Source organism: Lygodium microphyllum, chromosome 24 (assembly GCF_053477565.2).
Source record: "Lygodium microphyllum isolate KBCC chromosome 24, Lygodium_microphyllum_v1.1.10, whole genome shotgun sequence".
In the NCBI taxonomy this organism is placed as follows: domain Eukaryota; kingdom Viridiplantae; phylum Streptophyta; class Polypodiopsida; order Schizaeales; family Lygodiaceae; genus Lygodium; species Lygodium microphyllum.
In genome coordinates, this window is record NC_141158.1 from 134,062,157 (window position 1) to 134,078,956 (window position 16,800).

General features: G+C 37.9%; 1 protein-coding gene across 2 annotated transcripts in view; it reads left to right on the forward strand.

Moving 5' to 3' along the window:
* Positions 1-4,055, forward strand: part of LOC148015680 (uncharacterized) — a 35,187-nt gene extending 31,132 nt beyond the window's left edge. The window contains exon 3 of one of the 2 annotated variants that reach the window (XM_087665922.1): positions 3,328-4,055. In XM_087665922.1, coding sequence (XP_087522048.1) covers positions 3,328-3,394 — 67 coding nt within the window. In that variant the 3' untranslated portion in view covers positions 3,395-4,055. Of the gene's footprint in view, positions 1-2,784; positions 3,032-3,327 lie in introns of those variants that run through there. The other variant, XM_087665920.1, reaches the window with a different exon arrangement.
* The last annotated feature ends 12,745 nt before the right edge of the window (positions 4,056-16,800 follow it).

Sequence of the window (16,800 nt, forward strand, 5' to 3'; positions counted from 1 at the left end):
TGGCCAACTCTATGAGTGCCCTGATCTGTAGCTCTTTTCGTTTCTAGCTATAGAATGCTTAAATCCAATACCGTATCCAAAAGTTATGGCCAAAATATGATAGTGTTGTGAAGCTACCATAGCTGTCCATGACTTTTACATCATGCTTTGTATCCACTCAAAATGGATAAAATGGCGGCTCCTCAACCTAATAAGTACTCAACAAGGCTTAGCCAAGCCCTAGGAAGCTCCTTAGCAAGCATGTAGCAAGCTGGAATAAGTTGGAAGAGGGAAAGACTCGATGCATACCTCAAAGAGAAAGGAACAGTGGCGGCCATGAAACCTTGAGTTGAAACTTTGAATCCGAGCTGAAGCAAAGGATGAAGAAGCTCCTCGAATGGTTGGTTTTGATATTAGTAGAAAGGTAAAGCTTGAGTAGAAGCACACAAGCAGAAGCAAGAGCAAAACAAGAGCTATAGCGGATGGAGCAAGAGAGCAAGAGAGCAAGAGAGAGAGACACAATATGTGGAAACTCCAACCGTCGCAATGTGTGATTGGCTTTTCCTTTTTCAAATGTCACTGAAAGATTAAAGAATAAAGTGACAATGATAGGTGCTCGTCGCCTGTAGTGTATAAGTGTGCGATGAATACACAGGCCATTAGGCACAGAGCCTTTATCCCCAACACTCTTGCCTCATTTAAACACTCAATACATTCTCTTCCTTGGCTGGCTCATTGAGGAAGATCCTAGACCTAGTACGATCAAGCTCCATTGTTTATTTTGCTTGTGGGCGATCCTAGGTTCACATAGGAGTAACACCATCTTGGCTCTTACCTTCTCTTTCAGGCAATATTTGGGAGGCGGAGGTGTCTTCATTTGTGGGCGTTGAGGTGTGTGTCTTATCTCAGAAAAGATACTATACTTTAAGATGCTATGTGATTGGCCATATGGGGACTCTAGAGTCAAGGTCTAACTTTGTTGATGTTCTTAAGAATACTATTTAGTCCTTGCAACTTACTAGTATCAACTTGGTGGTTTTGTTTTGCATATGCGTTCACTGTTTACTCTTCAGCATATTTGAATCTACAATGAATGTAAAGCATTGCAAAGGGCATGCCAAGACAACTAAAAGTATAGATGTTATATTGCTTTTAGTACTATATGGGGCATTTGTCCTTGATATGAGAACTTCAACAAAAACAATATGAAACATGAGATATAATAGTGGTGAATGTGGAACCTTCTGCAATTGATAATATGTTACGAGGACGTAAAATTTTGATACTTTAATCTTGTTGATAACATTTGACTAAGTTATTAATCAAATGTGCAAGGTTGTTCAGCACATGTGATGCACATGGGAGTTATTTCATGGTAACAAGCGAAGTACCTTGAGGATGCAATGGGTGTTAAAGGCAAAAGTTGTGATAAGTTATGCTAGTTGGACTTTGGGGGTCAGTTGGTGTTAGTTTTGACCTTAGGATAGTTATTTGGCCAATAAGTGTTGGTGGTGACACTAGGGACTAGCATTAATTAATTAATTAATACCAATCTAAGGGTCAACAGATGTAGGGGATCACTTGAGGTTACAAATGGCCTAGCCAATTTAATTATGGATGGGCAGATTTGATTTTGGGTAGGGTCAAAGGGTTGAAATTAATTTTTAGGATCATTTGATTTTGAAAATTAATTAAATGGTTGGATAATGCTGAAAAATGAGTTTAGAATGTTGCAACTTGGCAAGTATGCTCATGCAAACTGAGAAAATGATTTTGGGGGCTGGGTCTCAGCCATTCAGTTAGTTTATAGCTTGGAGAGAGAGAGAGAGAGAGAGTGACTGGTCCATTTTTTGATAAGAAAACAACGATCTGCTGTAGAAGACAGCCATGTGTTGGCCTCAATAGGAAAGGGACAGCAAGGAGTCACCTTCTAGGGGTTGGTAATAGCATTGCTGATTACGTGACAACATTTTGGAGATGTCTGGCAGTAGATGACTACATTAAATGCAGGCTGGAAGCAGTAGGCAGAATTTAGGGTTTCTTTGCGAAGAAAATCAGATTTCTCGCTTATTTTGGCTCTCTCTTGCCTTCTGCGGGGCATTCTTAGGAGATCTCAGCATTTCTTAGCCATTTTGAGCAGATCTCAGCCAAATTTGGTGGACAGTAGAGATGTCTCTACTGTAAATCCTAAATTTCTGCAGAAATTAGGGTTTGACAGCTACCTTAGGACCCCTGCCAATTGGTGAAGCCTGGAATTTGTGTAATTGTCAGGGAATTCAAATGCCCATCCATTCATTGTAATTTGGGGCAACATTTGGCCAGTTGGTTTCATTTGTGCAAGTCTTGGGTGAAACATCAAGGGGCAATTGGCTCAAATTGATTGCTGATTGTCTCTACACCAAAGAGGCTTTTGGGATAGCAAAGGAGATTGTAAATCTCAGCTTCTACTCATACCATTAGCAATCGAGTTAAAGAAATACCGAAAGGGGGGACCAGTTTTGGGGCCAACAGGATGTCCAATGTCCGAGATTATTAAGGTAATTTATGCATTTTAAGTTATTTCATTTGCTGATTGCTGTAATTAAGTGCTATATTAGGGAATTACCACCCTTTCCAAGAAGGAATGCTGGTTTCATAATATCTCACTGTAGTGTACCATGTGAGGGTACAAACATTAAGCTCCATTTATTGAATAGTAAGCAGTGTTTCTGCTCATCTGCCAGCTACCTTTGTGCTCAGTTGTATTGCGCACCAAAAACCATGTAGGCAGCAATTTTGACTTGTCAAGAATGACATGTTTGGCAGGTTCCAGTTTTTTGCTTACTTTTCAAGGAGCAGATATAGTGTAACATCAGCATGGAAGTCATTTGGGCTTACATGTGGAGGTTTGAACATAATCGAGGCGAGTGACCTTCAAGGGTCCTTTGTGCCCTTGTAGAATAAGCTGTAAACGAGCTTTTCTATACATCTTGAAAGAAGGTGCTCCGTGTAACAGGAAATTTATACTGTTGGTCTTGATAAGCAAGATAATGTAGTCATCTTTTTCACCCCATTCGATTTTATTGAAGTTACTGTCAATTTGCATCCTCATAGTATGGTGGCCTTCGTGGTATGGTAAGAACAGAATTAAAAGATATTTATATGCCACATAATGTTCCCACTTAGTTCCTCAATGCAGATTTATCTTGAGCTGATTGTACCCAATAAGTCACTATTTTCAGATCAATAGGTTGGGCCTTCATCTTGCAATAGTACTAATTTTGCCAGTCTTAGCTCTTGTTACATTGTTATTCATTTGCAACAATTTCTATGGCATGAACATGGTGACCGCGGAGCACTCTTTTCCAGGTTTGGAACCACCGCCTCTTTCTGCATTCTGGTCTCACCTTGCAATCCTTTGAGATTGTCCCACTAGATGGAGAAAATCTTTGGATGCAAAGAGTAATGGCTCAATGAAGTTTCCAGATTCCATAGGCAATGTATATATAAACGATGGATGCTACATTAATTGGGAAGCTTCATTGGTGTATTAATTAGTTGAAGGTTCAGTTTTTTCTGTGATATCAAATAAACTGTGGGTTGCTTTGTGAAAAATAGACTTGTGTGTATGCTAGCGATTAAAAGCTATGATTTTCTGAAGATAGTGCAAGTCTGCATTTGACTCGAACAGCAGCAGGTGTCAAGACATCTGTCATGGGGCATGTATAGTGACAGCCAGTGTGTGTGTTTCAGCAGCATCCCAGTAAACATGCAGCAGATCCCTAAGTGAGCATTTTAAGCAAATAGGTTTTCTGGCCGAAACTGCATCACTAATCTACTAGTACTTTCTGTTTCAAGACCAGACTCAGTGCTGCAAGCTGTTTTTTGGTTGTTCTTTAAACCGCTTCAAACTCTGCAAGTTTTCCCAATGTGACACCAATATATGTTACAGCAGCTGTGGATCACCGAAGAAAACCCAGTCTCCAAGAACTTTAGCCTCAGATTTGGTGACATTTTATCTTAATGTTGCCAAAACCCATCTCACTTAGGACATGATGTTTTATTTGGCCCTTGCTAGTTGATTTTTCTCAAATGCTTTTAACAATGTCATACTTTTCCCAAATTTTAATAATAAATTAAATTCTAACTTCAGCTTGTGAATGGCTTGAATATGAGAGAGAGAGAGAGAGAGAGAGAGAGAGAGAGAGAGAGAGGTGGGGGAAATGAAATGATCTATTAGCATTTGCCAAAAGGCTAAAATGACTCCTGAGACCATAAGTTGCAATTACTTGTAAAATGATACAACTATTCGGCAAATAAACAGCAAGGACAAAAGGAAATTTGAATGATACCTGTACAAGCCTAAATTGTTAAAGCTCGATAGTAGCACAGCTAGCTGAATAGGTTCATAAGTGATGTAGCTGTTTGTCTATTAGACACTAAATTAATATCAAAGATACATGAAAATCTTGGAAGGCCGTAGGGCTACTTATCATCTCAACAAATCCCTCATTGGTTGCTTTTGCATGCCTCAATCTCATCCCATGTAGAGAAGCATTGTGAGGGGTGCCACTTTGGCTCATGTAATATTTTGCTGTACATGTATCATTAATGCATTTGTTAAGATCTAGGATGCTTGGATCAGCCAAGTTGAATCGCTCAATTGATTGATGTTCCTTGTGTAGATACAAGGTTGAGGTTGTGTAGGAGACTCTTGGCACTCTTCGTGGATGTAGATTGAGACTAGTTTGAAATTGGTTGGTTACTCTAAAAGATATTAGAGAGATGCCTTTGGATAGGGCCCTTGATTGGTGCTCTTATCTTTAGGGATGGTCTCCTCGAGTCCTATCTTTAGGAGAAAAATGTGAAGGCTCCCAAATTCCATGATGAATTTGATTCGCTTGAGTTTGTAATGTTTGAATATGAGAGAGAGAGAGAGAGAGAGAGAGAGAGAGAGAGAGAGAGAGAGAGAGAGTAAAATGATGTTTTAATGTTTGTCAAAGGCCAAACATAGTTTGAGACCAAAAGTTAGAATTGTCTCTAAAATGGTACAATTGTTCGGCAATTAAGCAACAAGTACAAAAATATAGTTCTAATGTTGATGCCAACATCCTTAGTTGGTAGTATGAAGAAGGTGTTTATCTAGTAGACTCTAGATTGAGCTATATATACCCTCAATAAATCTCTCATCAATTGCTTTTGCATAGCCTCAATCTCATCCTATGTGGAAAAGATTGTGAGGGATTGACCTTGGGTTAGGAAATATTTTGTTGTGCATGTGTCATTGTATCTATCAAGATCCAGGATGCTTGAATTGGGCAAGTTTCAACTATTTATTAACAACCTTGAATTAGTTGTAAGTTGAGGTGGTGTGGGAGACTTCTTGGCACTCACAAATTTAGATTGAGACTACTTTAATGTTGCTTGGGTACTCATAAAAGAATTTGATGAGTTGTCTATAGATAGACCCCTCCATTAGTGCTCCACATCTCGAGATGTATCTTTGAGTCCTTGTATTTACAGGATAAAAGGACCAAGGCTCTTGAATTTCATGATAGATTGTCACTTCATTTCATGATGAATGAATGAATGAATGAAACCAAATGATTCATTAACCTTTGTAGTTTAGAGAGGTACTAGGTGCCACTTTTCCACACTCATCCCACATAGAGGACTCCTTTCGGGATGATTATTTGGAATAGTTGGTATGATGATTGTCATGAGATCAAGGCTCATTTATAGATGTAGTATTGGCATCAACTACTCATAGATAGGCATAATTACTCTTTAGATGCCTTATACTTCGAAAGAAGAGACCATGCTTAGCTTAGTTGGAGAGAATTGTAACAATTATTCTTGAGTTGAGAGGCTTGGAGCATTTTTAGAGAGCATTGTTTGGCCACATCCATTACAACTAATACATGGAGGTAGTATGTAACTAGTCTTTGTAGAGTGGGAGGTCAACCTCTCCTCAATCCACTAGAGTGTCGCTTTCAAGACATGTTCATTGCAATGTTACGATGAAATAGAGATGTTCTCTATTTTCAACACTTTGGTCTCTACATTGGTGGGATTTCTAATTATTGAGCTTCGCTAGTAGTACTTGGATACCCTCTTACTTGATAGTTGGCTCTTCACATGGGCTATAGAAATATTTGGATGCATTACAATCTTATGCACTAGATGATCTTTTAGTGAACCTTGGTAAAAGCAAGGTAATAGTGTTAATACTACATCCTAGTGGGTTAGGGGATCAACATCTATGTTTATGCATGGGTAGGAGATGGAAATATGTGGATTCTTATACATATCTAAATCTTTATTCAAAGCCAGTTTGGACCAAAGACTTGTACTCATAGGCCCCACTTTCTCTGAGAGAGAGAGAGAGAGAGAGAGAGAGAGAGAGAGAGAGAGAGAGAGAGAGAGAGAGAGAGAGAGAGAGAGAGAGAGAGAGAGAGAGAGAGAGAGAGAGAGAGAGCAAGTACTAGATTAACAAGAGGGTACATAACATTGGCTTGTTTGAAGAGGATGTGCTTACAAGTATAATTCTAGGAACCTTGAACTAAGCTATGGCTATTTAATACAATGGGCACATCCACATTGCTCTATGAAGTGCAAGTATGGGGGCTCAATCTTGATTATTGCAACCAATTAGGTTGCACTTGTGATGGATGGAGATTTTTGCAGGGACCCTTCGTATCCATGATCCCTAAGATGATCAAATGTTGTACCAAGAGTAGTAGAGGCCCTCACTTTATTAGTCTCATTCATATGCAACCTATGGAATCTATCAAAACACATGCAAAATTGGCTCGAGTCCTCTTGAGAGTTGGCCAAAGAGTGGGACACCTCATGTTGGTATGCATAAATGTCAACCTCATTTGAACTACATTGATTTAGCATGGACAAACTACCCCCCTTGTAGTATTCCTTTGATGTACCATGTTGAGTCATTTAGAGATCAATAGGATCATTAGAGTGGGCTTCCCTCAATTTGATACCAAGAGGATATGGTTGGGATTAGTATATGAGTTGCGGACAAAGATGGCTTTCTGCCTTAGATGTGTTATTGGTCATTTGCACACCTCTTCACATTAGTTAGAGATTGAGAGTGGCAAATATAGATCGATACCCTTAGAGGAGTATAGATGTCATATATGTTTATTGGAGCCAAAAATAGAGGAGCACTACATTGGATGTTGTTGCTTGGCCTATTGTGAGATTCGATGTCACTTTCATTGTCTCTTCAAGACATGTTTGGGCTACTATTGAGAGTCATGTATTACATTGATCAACAATGCCATGGCCTCTTTTTCCTTGAGATATGACAACTTAGAGAGAGACTTCTTTAGGAGTAGAGCTCTAATGTATTGAGGGCCTATCTAGGGGTAGCTTATAGATTTGTTTACGTAGGAGATCCATGGGGTGAGCATTTAGGTGGTCGCAATCTTTTGCACCTAAATGAGGGACATTGATTGAGTGGTCCAACTTGGTTGATCCAAACATCCTAAATCTTTACCTATGCATTAGTGACATGTATTTTTACAAGATTATTTCTTCAGCTAGAGCTAGGCCTAATGTAGCTCCATTAATTAAACCCCCCCCCCCCCCCTTTTTTTAATCTTTACCTATGCATTAGTGACATGCATATGTACAATAATCTCATGTACATATACATGTGTCACTAATGCATGGGTAAACATTTAGGATATAAATAAATAAATATTTTGAGAATAAAATTGGTCTATGAGACTAAACCATGTACAATGATGATCATCACTAGACACCAAAGTGGGATGCACTAAAAGATAATCAATGATATACTATACAAAGAAGTTAAGGTGATGTACAAGACAAGACAATACATGTGTATGGATACAACATGAAGATGAAGCAATGCATTTTTAGATATATAGTTGAAAATGAAAATGGAACACTAATAACTAGGTCCACCCAAACTAGATCAGTTGGGTAGAGAATGTCATCACATCCCTAATGAAATAGTATGGGGGTAGCATCTAGACTAGTCCCTCAACTATGCAAGGTACTTGCTCGTGTTGTTAGTTGATCTCCCTCATCTCTCTCTAGTGTTGTAGCTTCTCTATAGCACCCTTGCACTTGCGGTAGGCATACTACTTTGATCTCTCAACTCTCTAAATTGTCACTCCTCTTTGTGTAGGTGGTATGTATGCAATCATTGTTTGGTTGGAAGGAATGTGTGAGCTATAGATATCATCCCTCTCTACAGAGTGCCTTTCATGTAGTAATGATGTGCAAAGACTTTGAATCTCACCTAGGAATTGGCTTTAGCAACATTGGTCTATGGAATCCATGAGTAGTATGAGGGAGGTGTCCCCCCCTAAATAAATGCAATAACAGATCCATCTCCCATGGGCTCTACCCTCCTCAATAATGGCTGTGTGTGTGAAGATATGGCCCAATGTCAAAAAGCCTCTCTTCAATCCGGTCTATTCCTATGATGTGAGGTTCACAATGTCTTTCCCTCAACTCAACTTTTGCTCAAGGATGGAGGTATAACTTGGCCAATGTGTGGCCAACCATGATGGAATCACATGACTTAAGAATAGGTGCAATGGTGTTAGTGCTCCAACTCTTTCATAAGCTTTCAAACATGTATATGAGGAGTTTTGTCGCCAATGTGTGGGCAAAAATGTTAACATGCACATATACATGTGTGCAACACGCGCGCGCGCGTGTGTGCACCTTGAGGTCCATGGGCCAAAATGGCCAACATGACATGCAAGAAGATTAATAGAATATGATATTGTTTACTAATTTATATTAAATGATTAAAGCTAAAACTTTTCCAAGTGATGGCTAGTAAATCATGTTAAATAATTGAAGCTAAAACTCTTCCAAATGATGGCTAGTAAATCATGTCTTATATAGCGTGGTTGGGGTATTATTTCATAGCTTTATGAATGTAAAGGTTGGGTATAGTCATGTAGCTCATAAATGGTGCCATATTGAAAGTGTAATAATCTAATGGTTTCTGCCTGTGATGAGGCTTAAAAGAATTGGGGGTTGGAGGATCTCAAAGGATTACCTCCTAAGGCAAAGAAAGAAGAGTGATAGCTTGAATGCCTTTGAAAATGTGGTGTGTTTGGGTATTTGAAAGTGTTAGAGGGAGCACTAACTTAGTGAATCTTATAAGGGTGACTAATTTTGAGGGATAAATGAAGATAGTAGTGATATTTTTTGAGCTTAGTTCACTCAAATTCTCTAGTGTGCCAAGCATCGGCAACTTGTGGTGCTTGTTAATTACATTTAGAGCTACCATAATTGAGGTCAATGCATGCATTGCGGCTTAGTTCTTAGTTGTGGCTTTATGTAACTAAGCCCATTAAGTATTCAAACACCAACATAACCCTAAGGAAGTAAGGATTTGAATACAATAATTCATGTGTGCATCAATGATTGTACTCTGTGTTATGGATTGCACAAGGATGCTCAAGAGTCCTTTTTGTGGAGAGGCAAGATATAGAGAATATGCAAAACATGTCAATGTTCCTTGCAAGGTTTTGTGACATTTTCTTATCATTCCTTACATACTTTGCATGTTCAAGTGTAGAATTATTAGAGAACTCATGACATGGCAAGTGGAGAATTCCTATTGAGATACAAGATGGAAGCATATTGAGGACATATGGCTAAAATTCAAGGAGGAGCCCCAAGAAATTTGAGGATTGGATTAGGCATGCATTATGTAAATCACTTTGGAATGAAGAGCTCCTCCTATTGTGTATGGTTGGTGGTATTGGTGAATTATAATATCATGCCCCCCATGGAAATATAGACAGGGCATGCTATGCTACCTCTTATGATTCAAGAGAAGCATAAATTCATGAATATTATGCATAACTTGAGCCCTTGATTGAGAAGTTGGAGATACTTTAGAGAGGCATTGAGATGCATGACATATATCGATGAACTTCATTGTTGTAGGAGTTTACATTGAAAGCCATGTCGATAAGGACAATACATGCCTTTTTAGGATATGGCAAGTGTTCAACTAAGAGGCTCATGAACCGATTTGTGCAAGTATTTGTGTGAAATTTTTTGCTCATAAGTATTTGGAAAGCTCTATGAGCATGTGATTTAAGTTTCTCTACATGGGCTACCATGCATGTCCCAAGAATAATCCAATCACAAGAAATATAGCTTGTTGGAAATGCACAAATAGGTAGGACAACTTTTCTCGCGTGTCCCCAAAGACAATAACAAATAAAGGAAAATGAAGAAGATCAAGAGTGCTCTAAATATGGAATCACCCATATGTACAAGATTGCCCAAAATACAAAGTCAACAATAGTAAGGCAATCATGCCTTTAGTATTGTTGATTCTCTTCATTGTTGAAATGATCAAGGATAAAGAAGCCATCCCTATCCTAGTCAATGCCATCACAAGAGCATAGAGCAAGAAAGTTGTAGTTAGCATTCAGGGATTGACCACAATAAATGAGTCAATGGTAGACAATGTTGATCTGAAGTTGAAAAGTGAAGGCTTAACTACTCTATAGGGCACAACTCCTATCTCGAGTGCAGAACATCCAACACCAGCACCCCAAATTGATGGTCAAGGAATAGATGAAAGCAATGCATAAAGATGAGATAGCTTTGAAGACCATTAGTCTTCCTAGCCTCTCTCATACTTTGCACATACCTTTGTTTGCTCAACATTTGACCCTTGGCAACTCTACCATCAAATTGTTCTATTTTGGCCAATGTATGCATTACATCATGTACCTTGAGGAGAAGCAAAATTAGATGTACATACTTGCCACTCTAGAATTGTTGTTTAGGGGGAAATCACATAAGGGGTAATATGGACTCAAAAAGGGCCTCATAAGAAATTGATTAGGAATACTTAAACTTGGATTAGTCCCTCTTCAATGATCATCATTGCTTGCCTTTTTGTTCCCTGGCCCCTCTACATTCCTAAACTACTCCCGCTTTTTGTGGTGGATCCTACCTAGAAAAAGGAGGGGGGTCTCCCTTTCTTTTTACCATGGTGACTAGCCTTTTTCATCCACCAAGATGAAACTACCACTCTTCCAAAAAAAGTGCCACATGAGAGCAATTTGATTTATTTTTTCCCTACAAAATAAAAAATATTTTTTTTCACAAAAATAACATTATTTTTCTTAAAAGATACCCAATCATATTGTAAGTTAAAATACTTATTTTTTGTATTTCATTAAAGGCCCTCCAAATCAATCATCCTCCAAAAAGGGACCACCACTTTTTCAAAAGTGCCACATCAATAATTTGAATTTATTTTTACTCCAAAAGATGACTTTTAAATTTTTTTCACAAAAATTATACACACACACACACACACACACACCCCATATTGCAAGTTGAAATACTTATTTTCTATACAATTTTTTACATTAAAGGTCCTCCAAATCAATTTATATATTTTAATATCCACACATGTGATACTTAGGATCCTATAGAGATAGTTACATACCTACTTTATGCTCCACTACTTCTCCTAACGACTACATCAATAGAGCGGCCTAATTTTAATCCCAAAAAGTGACTTTTTTTCTCTCCTCTCAACATATGGTCTTTTTCATCTCTTGTGGTGTCTAATCATATTATATTTGTATTTAAGTACTTTTCATGTTTTTTTTAATTTTCTAACCCTTCAAAATCAATATTATACCATGAAAATTTAATCTACTCTATTTTCTCTTTTGTCTTGCATTTTCCACTGGAATCAGTTAGGGACATAGGCAATCATAAGAGAAAGGTGGATTTGCATGTTTGTGTAGATGAAGAGTATGCTATTGCAAAGTCCCCTTACAACAAGGGTGGGCTAGATGCAAGAACTACTTCTCAACATCATTTAGAGGAAAAGAAAAGTACTGGTGTTTGGGTGGATGCTTCCTTGTATCCTAATGATCCTAGCATTAGGCTAAATCCACCTTTCAAAATCACTTCTTCATTGCTCACTTTTGTCGAGGATAGTGAAAATGGTATACAAGTATTGCAAATTCTTTGATAAAAATATTTATATGCATTAATATTATCAATCAATGTTGTATAGCACTTATCAATCTTTATTTTATAATCCTAGGATTCTTTAAATATACTACAAAAAGCTCTACAAGATTAACAAATTAAAGTGTAGAAGCTGAAAGAAGATTTAAAGTAGTGTAAAGACAAGAAGAAAGAGATGACAAATGACACACAAAGAAATTCAAACTTGAACGAGAAGAATGCATCATTAAAATCACTTTTGGAGCAAATAGATAAGGATAAGAATATTGTAAAAGCAAAGTTGCAAGAAAACTCTTGTGGATTATAAGGAAACGAAACATTGAGTTCTTCCAATGCTATCACTATTCTTGAATGGTGGAGCATGAAAAAGAAGTGTGTAAGCATTAAGGTTTATCATTTTCTATTGAAAGACAATCTAAGTCTACTATATTCCCTAAAAATGTCTCTTTTTTCTTAAGAAAAATTTCAATGATGTTGGAGACCAAGGTGAGGGTCAATAGATGGAGCTTCTAAAGGCATTCTCAAAATGCAGGCATCTGATTGGAATTTTAAGAGACCCACAACATAAGCTCTCTGGTTTGTTCCTTTGAATGAGTGCTTATAGATGTTCTTAATATTTTATTCATGGAAGAAGTTCAAATAGCATGTGAGATAGCTGGGGTTCATTGATAAGGCTATGAGGCCATATATAGTATGATAGCAAATGCATTGGCTTGTAGCAAAATAGAGCACGTGATTTTGCCACATCCATTTTGGTTGAGAGTTGTAAGATGAACACGAAATATATCCATTCTGATTCAATAGGAGAATATTTTTTTATCACTAACAAAATGGAAGTGGAGGGAACTAAAGCTAGAAAGATTTCTTATGACTGTGATAACTTCAACAATATTTTTGTTGATCTTGTTAAGTTGCAATGTGCCATGGCTTGTTTCTACAAGGTGCGATGCTCGAAATGTATTGACTTGTCCTAATATATATTAGAGATTCAATATAGTATACTTCTTTGTATTAATTTCATGCCAACTATAATTGCTAGGTTTTTTTTCAACCTTGAAGTTTGTATTTATTAAGCTTGATGAATGCCAAATCGTAAAGGGACGCAAGTTGGAGAGGATTGGTCTTACATTGATGAATTTTGCCATGGCCCATACAAAAGATAGCATACTTTTCTAATCTTCTAGTGCGCTATTGGAAAATGAAATTTGGTGGCTAGTAGCAGAGCCAAAGTATCTAAGGAGACCCATAATGTTCTCTCTTAGATCTTCTAGTACAGTCCATATTTGGATATGCTTTCTAGGTAAACATGGTGGTGAGAAGCTCTATGTGGAAGGACTCGAAGAAATCAATGTTACTTGGCACTTGGGTGGCGATCTTAAGGCTCTAAAGTATATATTCAATTGTGACACTAAGGCGTTAGCATCATTTCCTTGTCTATTTTGCATGAAAACAAACAATTCTTCTCAAGCCATATATAATGTTGCATGGAAGGGAGGAGCATTGGCCTACAATAGAAAGGCACCATTGAATAGGTCACGTCTTGATGAGAATTGAAAATCCATATTTTCAATTAACATTGAGAATGTCCATTTTTACACTTTGCATTGCCTCATTTGTATATTTGAGAAGTTGTTGAACTTGCATATCAATTATACATACATAATGAAGCCTCCCACTAGACGTGAAGCAACTATTGAAAGTGTTGAGGAGCTATTAAGTTCAGTATGTGTACAAAGAGGCAAGGTTAAGATTAAAAAGGAAAAAAAAAACCTCACGCCTAACTTATGATATAGGACAAAATATTAATGAATGGAATAAAGGCGAAGAGATTCTTGGGCAACATGAATGGTAAGGAATCAAAGTTAAAGTGGAAGTTGTGGAAAGATGTATCCAAATGTAGTATATACTTGGAAAAAAACCCTAGTCTTAAGAATGCCCAACAAAATTTTGTCATTCTTTTGATAGGCCGGTCTGTATAATCCTAAAACCATTAACAAATCATTCCACTCAACTTGAATTCATACAGTGGTAATTGATTTTACAAAGCTAGTTGTCAATGAATGGGGAGAAACCAACATCACCTACTACATGGTACGCCTTTAACTCTACTACTTACATGTTCTTTGATATTTGTATACTTTGACGTTCCAAGTTTAATACCAATGATCCATACTTTTGCATCACATATTATACGCTCATGGAGCATATTTTTTGGAGAAGTATAGGTCTTTGGAAATATGGAGCATCTAAGGTATTGAAAAGCCTCATTACCGAGCTTGTGGTGCATACATATTTCAAGAACACTTGCCATGGAGGTGGTCACGTCAAGAAAAACTACCTTGTAGAATGTTCGATTGGTTTAATAGATGTATCTTTGGTCAGCCCATTACATTGGAGAATGCTAAGGTTACTGCATTGGATAAATCTCTTAGGCAACAAGTCCAAGTGCATAATAAGAAAAAGTGGCAAAACACATCTGTAGTGAATATACATGCGGTATGGCGAGGGTATGGCACATGACAAGGTGAAGGGAAGGGTCAAAATGGGTATGCATGTAAAACATCATGTAAATCCCCTTTAAACCCTAATACTAGGTTTTATATGAATAGAGCTCTTTTAGTTCATTTCTTATTTCATACTTCTATTATTGTCATCTCTTCTTCTTTATAATCCACCTCATGACTTGCACCAAGAAAACTGTGTGGCGACCCCCACTACCAAGCTAAAGCCAAGAGAAAGTATTCACTTGTCCATTGTGGCAAGGCAAAGAGATCCCCAATTTTAGTTGGCATGATGACTCCAATAGCACCACAACCTTGTCGTCTCCATGTCTTTCCCCCATGCCTATCTAAAGGCTCAAAGGCCCTTCTTAAATTGGCATTGGAGACTTTGAAAAGAGCTCACCAGCAATAAGACCATTTCGAAGAGGAAGACGCAAGTGAGAATGTGGTGGAAGCTAATAAAGTAACAGCTAGAGAATAATGAGAGTAATGCTTTTATGGATGGGGAAGGTGGAAACAATGATGATGAGGGCAACATTGACGAAGACATCAATAGGTCCCGCAATAGGATAGAAGGGCCCAAGGCTAGTGCAGATGCAACGGAGGGACACTCAACAAATGGTAAGGTCCCCATGTGACACCCCAAGCTACAAACAAAATGAGCTAGGGTACTTTCTCCTCCTCCTAGTTCTAGAACTAGCCCTCGCTAAGAAACCTACACCCAAGCCCCAACCTCATCCCCAACAAGCACAAGGACAACAACCATGGCATGTTCCAGTGCCTGGGGAGGAGTCCTAGGGTAAAGGCTAAAGAACAGGAAGAACTCTCACTTGGCAACTCTTAGGGAGATCTGTATGTACCAAAAGAGCATCGACTTAGATAAGGAAAGTGCCCTTTGTGTGCTTGGTGAAGGAAATCCTTCACTTTTATAAATATCAATCCCGCATGCAAGGGATTTTCATGAAGGCTATTCAGGAAGCTGCAAAATTGTATCTTGTTGCCCTTTTTAAGGGTGCATATCTGTGTGTAATTCATGCCAAGTGGAGTGCCCATTATGTAGAGATACATGCAATTAGCTAGATAGATAAGAGAGGAGAGAGATTAGAGATGCCAAGCGCCTAAAGTTTTTGTAGTGCACACTGTAATGCAATGCGCTTTGTAAACTTTGATATATGTAATGAAAAGCCTTTTCTTTTTATTGTGCCTCGAATGTCACATATTATGTAACATATCAATTGAGCTATGCAACATATCTTGGATGCTATGCATATGAATGGGTAGGACAATAGCATGCACTATAGAAGTGATGAAATACACAGTAATGACAAGCCAAGTAGCTTAGTTTTGCCTCAAAACACCAAAACATGGTAAAAAAAAGGTTTGTTGAGCTTTGCAGCATGCCTTGGATGCTATGGCGCATGAATGGTTTGCCACACAACTCAATTGATCATTTTTTGGTTTGTTGAGACAAAACTAAGCTTTTTGGCATGTCAAACCACAAAATTTTCACATTAAATTTTTAACTATATTTTATACTTTGAGAATATTACCATGTGTACCATATAATGCCAATTTGTTATTATAAAAGACTTCAATTTTATAAAAGTAAAACACAAAAAGATAGAAAATATGCTTAAAAGATAGATTGCAAAAAGAAAATATGTGTTATGGTGTAGAGTACAAGGGGTTTTTCTTTACAAGACTATGCTTGGAATCCTAGGGCTAAATATAAGTTTTAGGCCATTTTCAAGTGCTAGATTTTCTCATGGGCATGCTTACGTCTCTTCTTGGCCTTTGGTAGCAACCTGACCTTGATGCTCTCTTGTATGGCGGCCTAACTGGCTCCTATAGCTTTGCCAATGCCCACAACTTGTAGTACTCTTATGCACATGCGTGTACCAAAAACATCCTTCATCAATTCATTTTTAATAAGAATAATCTTGTGCACATTCAGGGTGATGGTGGATGCACACATCACTTTTGATAGGGTCTTCACGATAAAGAGTGGTGAATGTGGCATGGACAATGGCTATGTCAGCAACAATGGAAAATTTAGTCAATGTAGTGCCCTATTAGGGCATCCTTCCCAAACACTCATTGGCCCTTTTGGTGACTTGTAAAATCATTAATGTCGATCATAGCCTATAGTGACATGAAGTTAGCACAAAATAGGATGCATAGTAAAAGAAAATGTCTAAATGGACTATTGATACACCTAATTCTTGTTGCCTCATCCTCCCTCACTCCAAAAAATTTCTCCCAATTATGGAGAAACACAAATTCTTTGTCATCGAATGAAGACTTCACTCAT